The 19,926-nt window shown below is 41.4% G+C and overlaps 1 protein-coding gene across 4 annotated transcripts in view; it reads right to left on the bottom strand.

Moving 5' to 3' along the window:
- Positions 1 to 1,210: 1,210 nt before the first annotated feature.
- APP (amyloid beta precursor protein) overlaps positions 1,211 to 19,926 on the bottom strand; it is a 153,948-nt gene continuing 135,232 nt past the window's right edge. For 2 of the 4 annotated variants that reach the window (XM_081003686.1, XM_081003684.1), the window contains 5 exons: positions 18,198 to 18,419; positions 14,405 to 14,458; positions 8,657 to 8,757; positions 5,739 to 5,885; positions 1,211 to 2,488 (listed from right to left, as the gene is read on the bottom strand). In XM_081003686.1, coding sequence (XP_080859812.1) covers positions 2,387 to 2,488; positions 5,739 to 5,885; positions 8,657 to 8,757; positions 14,405 to 14,458; positions 18,198 to 18,419 — 626 coding nt within the window. In that variant the 3' untranslated portion in view covers positions 1,211 to 2,386. The remainder of the gene's footprint in view (positions 2,489 to 5,738; positions 5,886 to 8,656; positions 8,758 to 14,404; positions 14,459 to 18,197; positions 18,420 to 19,926) is intronic. The other 2 variants (XM_081003687.1, XM_081003685.1) reach the window with 1 other exon arrangement.

Below are 19,926 nucleotides of genomic sequence, written 5' to 3' on the forward strand. Positions count from 1 at the left end.
ATTGCTTGTAAGCCACTCTGAGCCTGGCCTTGGCTGGGGAGGGCGGGGTATAAATAAAAAAATATTATTATTATATTTGTAGTGTTCAGATTCACAAGGTAGCATCATTGAACAAACACCATGCCCCTTATAGGTTGCATGCATATGTCTAAAAGCACTTACTGACTATTCTAAATTTTTGGTTTGATTTGCTGAAATAAAAATTACCATATATAGTAGCTACAATATGTGTGCTGAAAAACCAGGCTGACTGAGAGTCAAAGTGCCCTGAACACTTAACACTTAAGTGGATCAAGGGTCCCATCTAATGAACAGTCTTCTTCTTCTTCTTCTTCTTCTTCTTCTTCTTCTTCTTCTTCTTCTTCTTCTAACAACAAACAACAACAAATTTATATCCCACTCATCTGACTGTATTGCCTCAGCCACTCTGGGTGGCTTCCAACAAATTAAAACACAGTAAGGCATCAAACATTAAAAACTTCCTCTATACTGTGGTCTGCTTGTGGGGAAGCAGGCTTCCGAAGACCTTGCTGAAAGTCATACCTAAAGCCATTTGGCTTGCTTAGATTCAGAAATCGCTTGCCAGGCCTTTTCATCTCCCTGCACCCTTAGGAAGTTTAAACAAATGAAAACAGAATTTAAGAAGGCCAAGTTCTATACCAGATTGCATATTTTGTCACAAAAAATGAAATAACATGACACTGTGAAATGGCAACTCACCACTTTAAGCTCAACGTCTGTGCAGCTGGATCTTTCCTAGGTCAGTTTGCATGTTATCACTGTCATAGAAACTGGGGGTTGGAACTGTCTAAGGTGGAAGAGGGAGCGCATTTTATAGAAGGTAGCCCCATCAGAATTGTTCCTACCTTGTTAAAACGTTGACTGGGGTGCACGTTGACCTGCCATTTGATGAGCCAACCTGTTCTTTCCTCAAGTGTTCCTTGTGCTTAGAAAAGCAACCAGCGTTTGAGATTCTGGTAATGACCTGACTGAGCAGTAGGACAAGCCATTGCATTTCCAATTTCAATAGGAAACCAATAGCGCTGCACAAGTTCTAACAGAAGAGTGCCATTCAGCGAACAGTTTCCTGGTTTCTACGCTTGTTGGAGAAGCCGGAGTACTGAATTCTGTAATGAATGTACAACCTATACAAACCATCAAGCAGAAAATTCAAGGTAACTGCTACAGACTCACACCACTACAATGGAGCTCCTCCAGGAATGTATTTATTTACATTAAAACACTATTATACAAACTGAAAAAAAGGACATTTTAGAGGGAAGGCATGCCCAAGCAAACAGCCCTCTCACCCACCGCTGTTTTGTTCCACTATATTCAAAATGGGAAATCTATGAATCAGGTCTACTTGGAAAGGAAGAAAAAGAACAAAAACCAACCACCACCCAACCCCCTATGTTTGAACATTTGATGGTTACTGTTAAAGTCACCCCCAAAATACTTAGTTCTTCATTCAAATAAAACTCTTGCCCATTGGTTTTATTTGTAATTTATTTATGTAACACAGTGTAGAAAGCTATCAATTGATAAGCAATGATTCTGTACAATCATCCTGCAGAAACGCTTGTAGGATCCCTGTTAATTTTTCAACCAGCAGGCACTTCCCCCCGCCCCCCTATAAAAGTGCTCACAATTAACAAGGATTCCTTTTATTTTTTTAAAATATGAAAAGATACATGGGAAAGGAAAGTTCATCCCCTTAATGCCTAAGGTGTGCACATAAAACAGGCACAAAGAAACAAACGTGTATTCCCATGATTTCTACATCACTAATACAGCAGAAGCAACAATCTGTACAATAAAATGCAACTGCAGAGGAAAATAATTTCAACTCATCTGGAATACTTTTCTAAAAAAAGAAAGAAGAAAAATTCATTTTGACCTTAAAATGCATAGTGATCAGAAAAAGGAAAACTCAGCAAAGAGAAGCAGCTCAACCCCACGTACACAGAAAGCATCCCCCATCGATTCTTAAAGCATATTTCAATTAGGACTTAATTTCCCCCCTTCACAAATCACAAGAATAATATACAACTGGCTAAAGGAGCTATATGATAAATAATTGGGAAAGAAGCTATTCATGCACTAGTTAAGTACAGCTAAACTTTACAGTACACAAAAAACATTCATTAATAATGTAGTGTAAAGACTGAAATGTAAAGAGAGAGAAGAATACATTACTGATTTTATAATTCAAGTTCAGGCATCTACTTGTGTTACAGCACAGCTGTCAAAAGGCGATAATGAGTAAATAATAAAACAAAGTGTTTGTTCGTTCTTGCTTGTTTCCACATTATTCTCTAACTGAACACCAATGGGCAGTGAAGCAATCATTTTGCTGTCCAACTCATGAGGCTGCTGTGGTGTTCTAGTTCTGCATCTGTTCAAAGAACTTGTAGGTTGGATTCTCGTAGCCATTTTGTTGCATCTTGGACAGGTGGCGTTCCTCTGGTGTCACTGCGGCATCCACCTAAGGTAGGTAGAAGGAAGACCAGAGTCATGGTCCCACACGGGCAGCACACAACTCTCACGTTGACAGTGTAAATGGAAGAAATACGGTTGTCCCCCCTCCCACACCTCCTGGTCAACTCTTTGAAGCTCAGTGGCTGTAGCTCAGTGGTAAAGCATCTGCTTTGCAAGCAGAACGTCCTGGGTTCCCCAGCATCTCTAGGTAGGGCTGAAAAGAACACTGCCTGAAACCCTGCCTGTTATCGTAGAAAAGAGATGGACCAATTGTCTGACTCAGTATCAAAAATCTTCCTATGTTTCGAAGCCAGCAGACCAGGGTCTCTGCTGAGGATCAGTGTCCTGACAGTTTGCAGGAGCAACCTCTTTCACAAGTCATGCTGAAAGACTCTAGATGTGTGTGTTTGGTGGGGAGAGGCAGTAGGTGTGTACATTGACTGTACATACCATGGTGCCCAGTCACAGAATCTCACAGATTAGCAATAGACACCAATGCCGATGTGTATTCTGGGAGCTACACACTCAGTGCCATTGTGAAACGGCAATGTGAGGGAGAACAGGATACTGGACTTCATGGGCTTCTACCATGATCCAGCAGGGGCTCTTCTTGAGGTTAAGTCAGGCATAGGTAAACTCGCCCCTCCAGATGTTTTGGGACTACAACTCCCATCATCCCTAGCTAACAGGCCCAGTGGTCAGGGATGATGGGAATTGTAGTCTCAAAACATCTGGAGGGCGAGTTGCCTATGCCTGGGTTAAGTTTTGAGGAGTCCTTCGTGTGTGAAGCACACCAAGAGTGTATGCATGCTGCCAACAGGCTTGATGCTGCTGTCCCCTTGCATGTTCACAAATGCAGAAGAAGAGTGGGTGCAAACTCTCTGTTCTAAACATATCTTTTTATTTATAAAATGATTTATATGCTGCATGTTACAGCTGAACTGAGGTACCTTATCAACTATGTTAGTTTGGTTCACAGAATCACAGATTGTAGAGTTGGAAGAGACCACAAGGGTCTTCTAGTCCAACACCCTGCAGTGCAGGAATCTTTTGCCCAATGTGGGACTTGAACCCACAAACCTGAGATTAAGAGTCTCATTCATTTGAACTGGATTCATTAAACTTGTTTTAAAAGGATAGTATTCATATTAAGTGGGACGTGGGTGGCGCTGTGGGGTAAACCACAGAGCCTAGGACTTGCCGATCAGAAGGTCGGCGGTTCGAATCCCCGCGACGGGGTGAGCTCCCGTTCCTCGGTCCCTGCTCCTGTCAACCTAGCAGTTCGTAAGCACATCAAAGTGCAAGTAGCTAAATAGGTACCGCTCCAGCAGGAAGGTAAACGGCGTTTCCGTGCACTGCTCTAGTTCGCCAGAAGCAGCTTAGTTATGCTGGCCACATGACCGGGAAGCTGTATGCCGGCTCCCTCGGCCAATAAAGCGAGATGAGCGCCACAACCCCAGAGTCGGTCACGACAGAACCTAATGGTCAGGGGTCCCTTTACCTTTATTCATATTAAGTAATAAAAGAGCAAAATCGCAACAATATAAAAAAAAATGCGGCAAATGGCCCAAAAGGCACCACCAATTAATTCCTAACATTTAACTTAAGAAAAGTCTAATTTCTAGTCACTTGCATACATTCCCACTAGAATAGGCATTCTTGGTGTCCATAGAAAAAATGCAGCAGTTATAGTGAAGCACTGCAGAGAATATACTGCTCAAGGGTTACTTTTTATTGCTCACAAAAAATGACATTGCGATCATGCGAAATTCGTCTCAGCAGTCTTCAGATCAGGTGTGGGGAACCTTTGGCCCTCCAGATGCTGCTGAACAACAACTCCCATCATCCCTGGCCGTTGGCCAGCTCCCGGCTGTTAAGAATGAGAGTCCAGCAACATATGGAGGGCTAAAGGTTCCCCACAGCTGCTTCAAATGTTCATTAATTAAAAAAAAAATCCTGCTCTGGGAAAGTAATTTCTGCATACTTAGCACAACTGATACTCTCACTAACTGCTGAAACAGAGCAGGTATCTGTACTTCTGCTATGTATTCTACATATGCCTTTATCAGCTTTATTTTTAAATTTTGTAATAAGAGATCCCTGGACAGTTAAGTTCAGTCAAAGGTGACTATGGGGTTGCGGCGCTCATTTCGCTTCAGGCTGAGGGAGCTAGTGTTTGTCCATAGACAGCTTTCTGGGTCATGTGGCCAGCATGACTCAACCACTTCTGGCACAACCAGAAAATGTATTCTACCTAAGACAAAAGGCTCCATGTCCCCACTGACCCCCTGACCCCTCCCATTTCCACACTAGGAAAATGAGAACAATTCTTACATTTTGAAGAAGGTCCAAAACCTGTCGTTGATAGAACGTGGGGTTTTTTTAACCCCTTTTAAGCTTTTTCAAGAAGCAGAGGAATGCTCAGCCTAGCTATATTAGCCATTCCAATCCATCAAGTTTTGGGTGTCCTTAGAGAATGTCTCGGCTTCCCAGCGCTACACTCAAATCCCCTACATAAGAATGTGCTCAGCAGCAGCTTGAACAAATCTATATTGACAATCTTCAGCTCTTGTTCTGCCTTACCTATCAGTTCATAATGAAATAATCCATAACACTCTACAGACTTGGTATGGATCGGTCACATTCTGCTTTCAACCCATTAGCTGTAGCTGGGGTTTGAGACTGTCTACAGCCCAATTGCTTGAATTGTTCCCATTTAAACATCCCTTAATGTTTTCCCCCCTGCAGATGCAAAAGTTAGCATGTCACTCAACAGAGTTCTCCAGCATATCCTTGGGACCTGGGAACAGGGACCATGTAAACCACACCACAAAACTAGTTATGGCTTCATGTTTGTATCTAATGCTGTGAGAGCAAAGTTCCAGTCATGTTACAGAACTGTCCCTTCCTATCCTACCCACTGCAGTGCCCCCCACAATTGCTTCAGAGAGTCCCCCAAGTTCTTTGGAGCAGATTTTCATGGTACATGGATGACCACAGGGAAAAGGAGAGAAAGGGGGAGTCTGTTCTGTCACCACAGCAGCATTTGATATAATTTTATAATTACAATTTGAAATCAGACTCACAGTATTATTTCCCCTGCGCCCCACCCCCTCCATAAGCCAAACTGGTTTTGCAACTGGAAAACAAAATCCAGTCTGAAAATGGAGCAATCCAGTTGACTTCATAGAAGGGAATAAGCTCTGTTTGGCTGCTATTGTCCATTCACATAATAATTATTAGTAACTTTCACTTACCTCCACTACACCATGATGGATAGAGGTATATTGTTTCTTCTTTAGCATCACCAAAGTGATGACAATTACTGTAGCAATGACAACACCTCCCACCATTAGTCCAATGATGGCGCCTTTGTTCGAACCTACATCTTCAGCAAAGAATACCTAAAATAAAATTAAAAAATGGCAAGTTAGTTACTGAGTTAGGCAACTTGTTACTTGTGCATTTTACACCTTGCCAAACAAAAGAAAAATTCTCTCGGCAATCCAATGGTTTCTGAGCAGTGCTCAAGAAAATACCTAAACTTTGTTTCCATTTAAGAGGTAAATTAGTATTACGGTTTCTCTTCATGTAACATGGGAGAATAGAATCTGAAACTGCTAGCATCTCATCTGCAACACACAGAAATGCACAGGTGAAGTTGGAATAACCTGGAGCCACAAAGCTGGTATTAGGATGTGGACGGGGAAGTGGGAAAAGAAATTTGTTCAGCTTGCATTTTAATATGAACCTACCTGGTTTGCACCTCATGGAACAATACGTAAACCAAACCAAACCCATCTATCCTTCAAAATGCACATTTCTCCCCATTTTGTAATGCAGTTCTCCAGCCAGGCAATGCATACAAAGAAGCATATATCAGAGCAAACGTAAAGAAAAACAAGTGTGTCTGTTTAAACAACATTCAAGACACATAACATTAGGAGAAACTGCTTGCAAAAATGTGTCTATTAGAAGAAGGGCACGCCAACATGCACACCAATTCTCACCCAGGCTTTGCAAATTGATGTGGAAGCAGGGAGAAGTGAACTTAAGATATGGAAACTGAAATGGTTGACTCCGTCCATCCCTAGCTGCATTGTAGGAGGAGCCCAGGTCCGAAGAAGGGAGCTCCCCAGGCCTTCTTCCCACACAGGCTCACAATGAAGAACTCAATCTGTTCACTCTCAAAAGTCACCAAAAGAGACTGAACAAGAATCCAAAAACTTTCTCCTATGTCAGCCTCTTTTCTGGCACTACAGACGTCAACAAGGGCTATTCTCAACTGCCAGAGTCTTCATTACAGACCATCGGGATCCTGTCCAAAGGTGATGGACCATTAAGGAAGTTGGTGAGGAAATTTCTACTTCCCAATCTGACAAAACCCTCAACTGTGTGACCATCAATTAGGATGAGGGCCACTCTTGTGGAGCCACAGGCACCTATGACAGTAGAGAAAATTGGTTCCAAAGATAAGCCTATAATGTGCTGAGAGTATGCTGAGCTCAGGTACTGAACTGCAAGGTTAACCAGATTGCCAAAGAACAACAACACAGACCTATCAATAATCATAAGAGATTTAGACCTAGAACAAACTTGGTTGGTCTCCAAGGTGCTACTGGACAAATTTTTATTTTTATTTTATTTATTTCATAAGAGATTTAGGTTTCAGTGCTATTCTTCTACTTACTCCCTACCCTGCACTATGATTAAAACAAAAACAAAACTGGTGTAGAATAGAAACAAAAACACACAGATTAATTTATTCATATTGAGGGTTGTTACTGAACAGTATTGTGCCTTCAAGAAGAGTGTTTGTTTTTAAAACTGCACAATGCCATTCTGTTTGAATTGCACACACACCCCAGCACAGTAGGGGGAGGAAACAGGTTTAAATTCTCTTTTTAGTGTTGTTCCCCATTGCATACTAGCTCCCATATAATTAAAAGAGAATAAAATAGAAGTAAATGAACTGAAATACACTTTCCCTCCTCTCCCCACGCCTTTTCAAAACAAGTCCTCCCTTAAATGACTCATAAACATGCTAACACTTGTGAGCCTTGCAGGCTAGCATTTTACACAGGAGAGCTAATGCATTTTGGATTTTTTTTTCTAGCACTGGGAATTTTTGATCCCCAGAATCTAAGAGCTGATTATTATTATTATTATTATTATTATTATTATTATTGCATGGAACAATTATCTATCCCTAATGCAAATTGGATTCCCACGCTAATTTTAATTTTCAGCACCATTTAGCTTCAAGAATACGTTCCAAAAAGAAAACCTTTCAAGTTTCAGTATCTGAAGTCAAATACTCCAGTACACTTTATTCCTTAAGAAAACAAGAAGGCCATTTCAGACACAGAGAATGACCAGGATATATTCTGGGTTGATTCACATTTGGCTTTAGTTCAAGTTCCAGCTATACAAGAAATGTTTCAAATTGCTTAGGTCAAATCAGTTCATTTTGTGCCAATAAAAAAGTTAAACCAATATTCATAGGCTTAATTTTTGTTTTTAAAAATGTAATGATCAAAGTGCTTCCTTGGTTGTTATAATATATTGGGAAGCCAGAAGTAAGAAAGGACAGCTCTGGATATGGGGAACAGCTCTGGGCAGGTGGAACAAGGAAATCTTTGTGAACTGCCATTTACGGAAGTAAAGCAGCAGCATTTCCTTTTTCTTCCGGCTCCCTAACAAAGGATTTTAGGGAATCCCCCCCCCCTTTCCTCCTGCTTTCTTTTGTGTTTCTGGCATTCCTTTCCCCTCTTTCCACTTCTTGCTCAGTTCTTGAGATGTAACAGGACTCAAAGCTTCTTCTAAATTATACCTTTAGATTGACAAACCCTGTCTTGAAAGGCCAAATTAGGGATGATGACAACAGATCCGTCCCTTTATATGTGGCTTTGCCCCAGTCACATATAAAGGAGTGGCGTCCCCTGAGTTGCAGCTATTTATAAGCAGATGCCCAATGCGTTAAAAGAATATGCACAGTATTTCACTATTGGTGAATGAAAGATCTTGTGGGTTCCAAGGACAAGGATTTCAATAGTCACAGAAATTGGAAACATCCCCAAGCTATTTTCATGAACAAAGTTAGAGTAACATAAAATAAAATTAGTCTTAAGGAGAATAGAGCAGGATCCAGTTTAAGGAAAGAGGGCGCACTCACCAGTTTCTGATGATGTACTTCGTATCCTGAATCATGTCTGTACTCTGCATCCATCTTTAGCTCTGCAGTCTCTTCTGTTTTGACATTGGTCAATCCAGAGCCTATATCAGGCCAAAGAGAGAGAGAGAAAAACAAGCGCCAGTTTTTGATAAGCTCTATGTGTACCCTCCGCCACTGCTGCCAACAATCATGAGTGCAAGACACACATATGAAGAAGCCTCTAATGAAAGTGTGCATGGTGAGATAATGGAAGAAGATGCTACTTTTAAAAAGGGGGTGGGTGGGGAGCAAGAACAAAACCAAGCAATTGCTATTTTTCTACTACTTACTGAGAGACAAGCAATGCACTTTCATCGATAGCCAAGGGGGAAAAAGATTATTTAAAGAACAAAGCATGGCAATTGTTTCACAGCCTTGTTCCTGTGCTACTTCCGCACAGGGCAGAAGCATAGAGATGTGGGGCAGGGCTGCACTTCCAATTCCACCCCACCATCAGGCCTTCTTTCAATAACTGCATGTTGTGTAGTTGTCTGCAAAGGAGGTCTTGCTTACATGCAGGGGCTCTGTACAATTAGGGGTCCAAGGTGCCTAAAGACCCTACTCACGAGCTGCGGCAACTGAGTTGTTGAAAGAAGATGATCTGATGCCAAGGGTGGGGCTAGGGCACAGCCCCACTACACAGGCTTATGCCTTATGTGCAAGTCAATCATGAATAGGGGTAGGGTGGCTTGCAAAAAAAGGGGGATATTTATGATGGGCTGGCTGAGTGAGGAAAATGCAGGAGAACCGAGTGGGATGTGGGGGTCTCTGCCAAGACTGGGGCAGCTGGATAGTGAAGATCTTTGCTGTTTTAGTCATGCCCGCGATGAGAACCGCAAGCTCTCTCCACAGCTGTCAGAGCCTCTCTCTGACACTGCCATGGTGCCTATTCCACTGCCTCCCACACTCTGCCTTCCCCAAAGGGGATGTTCCTCCAGTCCCAGCTGCCTCTCAGGAGGCAGAGCCACTTCCACCATCACCCAGATCTAGGAAGCGCCAAAGGAGAAGGAAACAGAGGGTCCCACCTACTAGGCCTAGTGTGATGGCAGAAATGCTTGCTGCACCAAGTTGTGGCTGCCCCATTTCTAAATATAGGACAGCAATGGGGTGTGTATCAGTGTCAGATCCACACCCACAGCTTGTTTGAGAACCTGCCTTTGTTGTAGCTGTATTTGTGGCATACACACTGAAGTCTAGATGTGCAAGCAGTTCATATTTTTTAAAAAAATTGAGTCGCATTATCTCAGGTATACTTGCACAAGTCAGCCAAAGGCTGTTTGCTTAATAGAAAGACAACACATATTGCCCTTCACTTCTAAAATGTAGACACCCACTCAAAACTATCTAAGTAAATGGCGAAACAGCAACCATACTGGGATGAGACCTGCAATTCATCTAGCCTAGAATTTCTGCATCTGAAAATTGCCAGCTGTAGTTATTCATAGCACAGGCTACTAATACCAATTTAATTCCTGGCAGATTGCTGCCAGTCTTTGGGCATTCACAGTTTAAGGGACACCCTACTAGTCAATTGAACCAAACATCCTTTTGAATTGTTGTAAAAATTCTCTTTCGAGTTATAGCAAATAATACAAGATCACTGAAAAATATTTCAGCCCCACAAATTATCGAAGTCATTGTGCTATAAAATTGGCATATTTGATAACAGTACTGAAAATTGGCTGAAGTGCATATATGTTCATCTTTCTGAACAATTTAGCTATATGTAATACAATCATGCATCTAGGACTGTAATTTTTTCTAAGAAAAGCTTGCATGATTTAAGAGTACAACTCTTTCTGGAAAAGTGTAAATCCTTGAGACTGTAAATAGCAGAGCTTCCAAACAAAATTTGGAAGCTAAAAATTTCAGTAAGATTCCTATGAAATCTCTGAAATTTTAATTCCACTCTCTCAAATGCAATCTCCTAGGTCTCTTTCCATAAGGCATACTATGGGCTTGTCACACGGGCAGCTTGTTATGTGCGTATCTCACAAAAAGCAATTAATCATTCCAGACACTGGAATGCCGTATGTTGTTTGCGCATAAAGTGCTTTAGACTTAAGTTACAAAATGGTAGCCAAATATGCAGGCATCTTGCTACTGGCATGCTACTGTGAATTATGGAAGCCAGCCAACTTCCATAAATGAAGGTTTGGACAAAGCCCAAGAGAGGAGAAAAACACACACACAGCCCATTTCTCTCTTTGGTATGAATCAGTACAACTGCTAAACATATGTCACGCAAACTCTTCATGGAAACTAGCTATGCCCTAATATGCTTTCATAACCTAGCACTTTTATTTCGGAATGTGAAAAGGATGGCAAACCTGCAAAATATCGCACTTTCCGTTTTATTCTTGCATGAGGAACCCACTGGTTTTAACACCAGGAAGAATTGATTTGCTGAATTATTTAACTCTAACTGCGTAGCTGCACAGTGAGATCCAGATGCCACAGATTAACTCTGAAGCACACAGATCTAACCTTGGGACCACTGTCCTCTTTGGACATTACATCAGAGTGATTACACTATATTAGAGGGGTTCTTGCTTCTACAAGTGTACTCCCTGTGTAACTAGCACACCAAATGATAATACATTAATTGCATGGCATTTTTTTGTTATCAGCAGTCTCTGGACAACAGGTTAGGGAAGTTGAACTCTTTTCCCACCTTGCAATGATTCTCACACATCTCCCTCTCAAACTATTTACATTTCAAGGGGAGCCCCTATGGCTCCAATGGAGGTTTCCCTTGAAACAGAAGCTGGAAAATGTCCTTATGTTGACACATCAACCAAATCTTTCTTTTCCTTCCTATTAATAAAATACGATATGAGCCAGATAGATTAAAGGGGTTGCCACCACTAGCAATCAATTGCAAGAGAGCAGCAATTTCAGAATTTTTACTATAAAAGCATTAATTAGCCGGGTTTTTGTGAGGAAGGCCTGTGAACTAAATGTGACTGTGGCTGCTGGACTTAATCTGAAACCACATTGTGAAGCAAGAATTGGAACGGTTTTGGATTATTCTCTTTGCAAGTGGCACTGAGTTAACTGCAATGTGCTCTTTCCCATTATGCTAAATCTGCAGGAACCTCTGGTAGAATGACTAGTGTGGCCAGATGCAGAAGACAAACAGGGCTCCTGTACCTTTAATAAGTCATATGGAGGGGGATTTCAGCAGGTGTAGCTGGTCATGTAAGCTATACCAGCTGAAATTCCTTTGTTAAGGTGCAGAAGACCTGTCCGCTTCATAGTATTGGGCCACCTTAAGGATTACTACAGAGTCATGAACTGTAATGAACTGTACTGTGCTTGCAAGCATACATTTTCTTAGCACTGGTTTGCAGGACAAAAATAATAATCCAGCAGTAATAAGTTAAAATTCATAATGTACAGGAGACCTTTGGGTAGGAAAACACAGTATCAAAACAGCCCACTATCATCTACAAGGCAAGGCATTTCTTTCTGCTAGACAGATGACTGTATGGATGCTATGTCATAATGCTCTATTTCTTCGCACACAAAACTTTGGGGAAAGAGAGAGACAAGAATAGATTCCTTTGACATATGTGATGATGACTAAAGGCAAGAAGTGGGTGCAGAGGCAAAAGCATAATCACTAAGCTGCATTTTAGATAGGCAATAGTAACATCACTTGTTTTTCCACGTGTGTAGTGTCATCAATTGAATAGGCAAGTAACTCAGGCATTCTGTGATTTATCAGGTTCTATTTAGAAAGGCTAATAAGCTACTTCTGTTCTAGAGTGATGTAATTTTGGTGATAAGCAAGACTTGGTCTTTGTGATAAAAGCAAGGCCTGGCAAGTCATGTAACCAGACAACTGAGTAGACAGAGATTCCCTGTCTCCTAAGGATGCCATTACATTTAATGAAGCCTTTCTGAGCACTCCGGTGCAGGACAGGTGACAGTGAGCTACAAACCAGAAATATGATGTGTCATTGCACAAGTAATGAGAGAAAACACTGAGCAGAGAGCTGCAAATTGATTGCCCTTTTGGCAGATGGAGGCTAATCTTTGGAGTGTGCTTATTTAGACTTTAGCGTTGTACATTAATTTGTTGTTGCTTCCGAAATCTGGGAAAACAACTGGTGACATTTCTTTTGCTTATGGTCCCAACAACAACAACAACAAAATGTGATTCCGTACAGATGTCTGGGGAAAGGCATGGTACATATAATTGAACTTGCCATTTCATAGTGTCTTGTGAGTGAATGTGTTGTTCTAGCATTAATTCAATACAAAAGAAACTCCTCTGCGCCCTATGTTACATGGTACAGAATATCTACCACCCACTAATTCCCTAGACACACTCACTAGTGCAGATTACAGTCTCCATTACTCACAAGAATAAAGGGTGAGGCGTCATTTGCATGTTAGGTAAAGGTAAAGGGACCCCTAACCATTAGGTCCAGTCGTGGCTGACTCTGGGGTTGCGGCGCTCATCTCGCTTTATTGGCCGAGGGAGCCAGCGTGCAGCTTCCTGGTCATGTGGCCAGCATGACTAAGCCGCTTCTGGCGAACCAGAGCAGCGCACAGAAACGCCGTTTACCTTCCCGTCGGAGTGGTACCTATTTATCTACTTGCACTTTGATGTGCTTTCAAACTGCTAGGATGGCAGGAGCAGGGACCGAGCAACGGGAGCTCACCCTGTTGTGGGGATTCGAACCGCCGACCTTCTGATCGGCAAGTCCTAGGCTCTGTGGTTTAACCCACAGCGCCACCTGCGTCCCTTCATTTGCATGTTACGACAAGCCAAATTTGGCAAGAACAAGCAATCATGTGGGAACCCAGATCGAAAACAAGTCCTGCATGTGCCACACTACCCAGATCTCAGCCACGATCTAGTTTAGCATTATGGCCAAACGTGGATTCAGGGTTATTCTCCCCCAAACAAACCATGAACAAACCTTGGTTATTTGCTTGCTTGATCTTGCTAAGCTATGGCTTGGGCTTAGTGTAATGTGCAAACTGGGCTTGCTGATGAGAATAACTATTATATGCACTCTGAATATGCACACTAGATTGGGGCATTACAGATACTTGTATTTCTACCAGCCAGCAAGGTTACTGTAATGTCTATATCTAGAAACCTGTCTAGACATTGTTAAAGCACTTCTGAAGGAGAATGCATTCATTATCTTTGTTAGAAGTCATTGGGCTCGCCCTCCCCCCCCCCACCATTCTGAACTAAATATACTGCAATGAAGCCCCCAAAATTAAAAGTTACCATTGCCTGGCTCTTTACCTAGAGCTCATATATTTGATGACTTTAACATTTTCAATTTCCAAAACAAAGTATTTATTTTTCATGCAGAAAGATATATCACACAACACACACACACACACACTTTGAATGCCCCCATGGCACTGCCTGATGTTCAAGTTACAAGGAAAATATATATAAATGGGAAAAGGAGTTCACAAATCATCTAACCGCTTCTCTTTTAATTCCAGCATATTCTTGGAATAACTTATTATTTTATGGGTCAGGCAGACATGTTTCAGCAAAATGACCTCATTCAAGAGTTGGCAGGAAGTTACTGAGTTCTAAATCATGTCTATGAGAAGACGCAGGAGCTCAGCAGAGGAGTATTACAAAGAAAAGGTGATTCATTCAGCTGAAGCCAAAGATGAACATGCAGGGCAAACACAGGTTAGGTAAAAGCCATGCAAATTATATACCTGGTCGTGTGGTGAGTCCTCTGTCTGCAGCTGGGCGGGCATCAACTGGCTCAACTGGGCACGTGCAGCCAAGAAATAAACAAATAGGAAAGAAAAAGAGCAAATAAAAAAATAAAAATAAACAAAAGCTTCCAAAATAAGTTGCCTTTGGTTTTGCCTGGGACAGTGCAGGAAAGTTATATGCCATAAACAAAGTAACATAAGCCAACAGTTGGAAAAGATCTGCTTTAAATTAATCCTGGAAATGAAAGTAAAGGGACAGGAACTATCACGTCCATCCATTTCTGGTTACTTTACATATCACAAACCACAAACAGAGTCTCCATCTATTGGAGAAGAAGAAAGTCTTCTTCAGTCCTTGAAAACTCCACCTACCTTTTGCTTAGAACTCTGTAACATAAATATCACGCAAAAATGGGCTGCTTCTCATCTCTTAACCCCGTCCTTCCCCTTCTCCTTTAGAAGAATGGTTACATTTTAAACACCACTGAACACTATAACTTTAAAGGCAAGTTATGCGGCAGTCTGGCTTCTCTCAAAATAACTGAGGGAAACTTAGGGGATAAACATTTATCTCTTATATAGTCACAGCGTTTTGTGTCTTAAAAAAGCAGATGAAAAGGACAGGGAACTTCTGAATTGTAGAAATGCTTTATTCTTTAATATTAAGTGCATGTTCCCTGAAACAAGCTTTGAGGAATTGCGTGACAAATGGAAGAGACCAATTCTGCAGAAGCACATTGCTCTCTAATATGGTACAAAACTTCACCTGGAAGTCTCCAGAAAGTGGAATACAAATACTGACAGATGACAGAATGCAGGACTCTAGCTGCTGATGCAGAAAGCCATGAGTCTGAGCGTATCTGAACATCAACCATAACTTTGCCAGCAGTACCTTCTGTACACCATCTATGAGCCAAGATATTGTAATAGGGATTCTCATTGTTGGCTGCATCTTACTACTGAATCTCTCTTTCCTGGATTTTTTTCCTGACTGTGTTTTGAATGAGAATAAGACTCTTTATTTAACTAGGCACTGAGTAAAGTTTTTGAAATTAAATTAATTTCACTAAGTTTCTTAAACTTTATTTCGAAAAGCAGGTTGTTATCCAGTTTAGGTATAGCATATTCATTCAAATAAATACACAAAATTGGGGTGGGGGTGGGGAACGACACACAACAACACATGGAAGAATCATATTTCAAAACAAATATCACCACCACTTTGAATGCCATGTTGGAAGGAAAGCCACTTATCCAATGAACATATCCAAGTACAAAAGGTATTGCCAACACAGATCTTTGTATGCTAGGTATTGTAACTAGATTTTCTAAAATAATGATCCTCCTGAAAAGCCACAACCCTCTGACATGAGTAAGACAATCTGCATGGATTTCCTCACACCCCCTCACAACATGCTTAGCAGTGATTTATGTTTGTGGAAGCAGGTGGACTTACCAGCTAACCTGTCACACACTCATTCAATCCAAGCAGAACACCCCACAGCTGCATAATGAGAAAAACTCAAAAACATGATACTCCTTGTCCCTTTTCCATGCTAGAGGAGACACAGTCTCTCAAACCGACATATGCAGGAGCCAGAAATGCTGAAGGAATGCTAAGCTTCCATTAGTAGAATGCAGTGAAGGCTATTTCATAAACAGCACAGAGTCAAAGCCCAGGTTGCCTTATAGTGTACACTAAGGATAGATCTGCAGCCAACCAGCCCTTGGTGACTGCATCTATGTTTTATAGACAGACTAATTTCCATTTTATTGCACCTTTCCTCCGAGAAGCTCAAGGTGGCATACATAACTCATCTTCCACATTTTATCCTCATGGAAACCCTGTGAGGCAGGTGAGTCTGAGAGGCAGTGACTTGCCCAAGGTCAGCCAGTAAGTTTCATGGCGAAGTGGGTTTCCCAGGTTCTAGTCTGACACTCTAATATACTGCACTGGCACTCAGGGATACTCTATACAATACTATTCATGCAAGCATATGTTGGTCGCATTCAAACTTCACATTTTTAGTTTGGTGTTCACTTAAAGCATCTTAATGTGTACCTCTGAAAACAAAACAAAACAAAACAAAACAAAACAAAACAAAACAAACAGTGAAGTTGCTGCAAGTTCTGCATTTATGACACTTATTTATTCAGGCAGCAAAACAACATTTGTGTATTGCATTAAGAGGACCAAATGAAGGTTTTCTCTTGAATGTGCAAAGGTAACCTCTGTAGCACTGCTGAATGCACACCAATGAAGTGGAAAGGTAAAACAGGGGCAGCTGTCAGGAAAGCAGAGGAAGAAAAGGGCCCTCTAGACTAAGTTAGAAAGTTTTTGGATACAATCTGAATCTCTTAAATATTCTTTAAGTGGGGGTGGCAAGCTATTTTTCCTATTGAGCTTTACCAGGCAAATGCAATGTGAAGCCACAGGTTTCTAATATCAAGTTTATGTACCCAGGTTTGCCCTAAAGTCTGTTAGATCAAAAAATGAATATAACTCATGAATTCAGCACAATCCACAATAAAATAAATGGGAGTTTCTCACTGCACAGCTGATCTGTCACACAATGCCTATTTTCACTGGTTGTTCTGAAGGAGAATCTCCCAACTGACTGTGCTACTTTTTATTTTTTTTATTGTTGTGTAGTGTTGAGCTGTATCCAGCAAAGTCCTCCTGGTTGCACAAGGACTTCTACTAGTGCTATTGAGCAGATTTGGGGGGGGGGGGTTGCAGGGAGAAGGGAGGGAAAGTTCACAATAGCATAAACCATTTCACTTCCTTTCTACACTGTATTACAATTTTCAAGAAGTGCCAAATTTCTGTAACTGATGTCATTTTTGCACCAGGAACTGCATATGAAGTTTTTAAATGTCACAGTAAGGCAATCATCAACCTTCTATGCCATCATTAATCCAGAAGTTACCTGTGAGTCTCAGTAGCAACAAATAAATCAAATACAGTATAGTGCCATATATTCTTATATATGTTGCTTAGGGGAATAACAAAAAAGACATAACAGGTTAACACATTTTCCCCACATTAATCTTGCAGATCTTTCTGATGTACACATTTTACTTGGATGAATTCCTTTTGACACTTAAAAACAAGAAGATTGCCTTTTAAAAAAAGGATTCTGATATGGCTAGACCCAAATAAAAGCTGACTTTCCAGAAAATTGATTATTATTAAGTTTATCCATTTATCAACTTTACCTGTTACTTTACACAGAGGAAAGTGTACATATGGCAAGTTCAACAAAGACCACAATGTTTTCCTAGCTATTTGGGAGGGGGGAATCTTTGGAGGAATATAACAGTATTGATCACTTATCCAAGAATCTTTAAGAGCAGTAGTTTTGAAATAAGACTACTGATAATGACCTCGTTAGATGTAACACATTCCCAACATTCTACTTCCACAGAGTCTCCATGGCAGTAGCTCTCACTCATTAACAGCTCAAAGCACCCCTTTTAATTAGACATTATTATTTTGACTTGCTTCCAATTCCTACAAGTTCGCCACATTAATTTTTTAGTGGGGGCAGACATCTCACTTAAATTTTGACAGCTTCTCTGTTTCAAGGCAGTACGTGAACTTCTGAATCTCAATGCATTTGCAGTCTATCAAAAGTAAAAGAAAGGCAAGTGCTTCTGGCAGACCTTTCACCACTCAGAATGAACCATTCTTTGCTTTCGTCAGAGAGGCCAAGACCTTCTCATAATACATCCATCTACAATCCCACACCATCTCCATCCAAGAAACTCTTAAGTCATCTTACATTACCTTCGTTTTCAGTGTTGGCTGGGACTGAATCGACTGCAAAGGGGTGCCATGGCTGAAAGTCATCTAGGCTGATTTCCCCATCGACTGGAAGGAGTTCAACTGTTGTTTTAGTCTCTGTCAAGGAAGGCATGAGGGCATCATTTCCATAGCTGATTCTGGGCTCACTGATCATATTTGCCAAGATATCATCTGAGTAGTTTTGCACTTTTTGAAGCAGTTCATCTGGAGGAAAAAGAAATGAGAAACCAGCAATTAATACACTTCAGGAGACTCTAAGCACTCACTTGGCCCTAACTGGTAAATTATCACAATTGGGAGAATGCAGAAATGGTTTAAAACTTAGTTTGCAAAACAGAAACAGAGAGGCTGATGACCACAGCATCATTGGAGGTAGGGAGGGAAAGAGAGAAAGACAAAGGACATATCTGTGGTACCTTGCAGTAAAGCTGCAGAGCAGAAGAGAGAAAGGAAACAGGGCTATTCCATTGGCTCTGCTGAGACTCCAGTCAACACAGACGGCCTTTTGATGAAGCAGGGTGAAGCACACTGCGTAGGTGGCAGATCTAGACTCCTCCACTTCCACCCTTACTTGCAGCTCTCCATTTTGAAAAACCACACTGTTACAACTTCGGCATAATTTTCAAATGGGAGACTCTGCAAGATCCTTTACTCCAAATTCAGCAATTTACTGTACAGTCGTATGCATGTCTGCCTACCCAAGAGTACGTCTCACTGAATTCCCAGGTAAGGAGGAAATCTTATACACATTTACCAGGGAGTAAGCCCCATTGAACATAGTAGAGTTTGCTTCTAAGTAGACATTCATAAGACTGAATTGCTAGAAGGTATTCCGAAGTTATCTGAGAATGGGAGGCCTGAGATTTTATTTGGTAGCCGTTTGCTAATGGCTGTTGGTAGACAGGAGCAGTGTGCACATTTTCCACCCCCTGTACTGATAATGTCAGTCAGTTCCAGGTATTCCCACTTCCAGTGAGTGCAGGCTACCAATTACAACATGAAAGCATAAAATCCATTCATTAGTGCCAGTTTATTGGTGGATTAAAAAAACAAAACATCCTCACCTTTAGGAAGTGTTTTGAGACAGCCCTTGAAATGTTAACAATTGTATTGCTAGTACTGGCATACTTTTAAAATACTGAAGCTCTGAAATGGAATCTGAAGCCATCTCATTCCCCCCCCCCCACCCCCCCAGAGTTCTCTGCTCCCTCAGAGGGAGAAAAAAAATATATCTCTCTACTGGAGAGTCCCAGTGGGAGTTCTGTCTCTCTGAAATAAGGCAGCCATACATTGGGAGGTCTTCTTGGAAATCCCTGCTCTTAAGAGCAAGGAGGGCAAGAGGGCATGGAGCCCAACTGGGAGGGCAGGGGCAGGGCATTTTGCCCATAGCAGCAAAATGTACTAGGCAGGCCCCGCCAGTAGAATCCCTCCCCAAAACTGACCTAGCTGCAACCATATCATCAGGCAACTGTTTCCAACTCAGCTGGTCTTTGTAAGAGATGTAGCTTTAAGCACTGGTGCTTTTTAGCATGCTTCCCCCCCCTCCAGCCCCCACTCTTTGTTGCTTTGTATTCCATGTCTTGTAGATTGTAAGCCTGAGGCCAGAGGCTGTCATATTATTGATTTTTGCAAGCTGCTCAGAGAGCCTTCTCAGTTGAAGAGTGGGGCGAAAATATTTTACATAACTAAATGAACTGTGTACAAGCATTGG

Source organism: Podarcis pityusensis, assembly GCF_964106645.2.
Source record: "Podarcis pityusensis genome assembly, chromosome: 4".
NCBI classification, from domain to species: Eukaryota; Metazoa; Chordata; class Lepidosauria; order Squamata; family Lacertidae; genus Podarcis; species Podarcis pityusensis.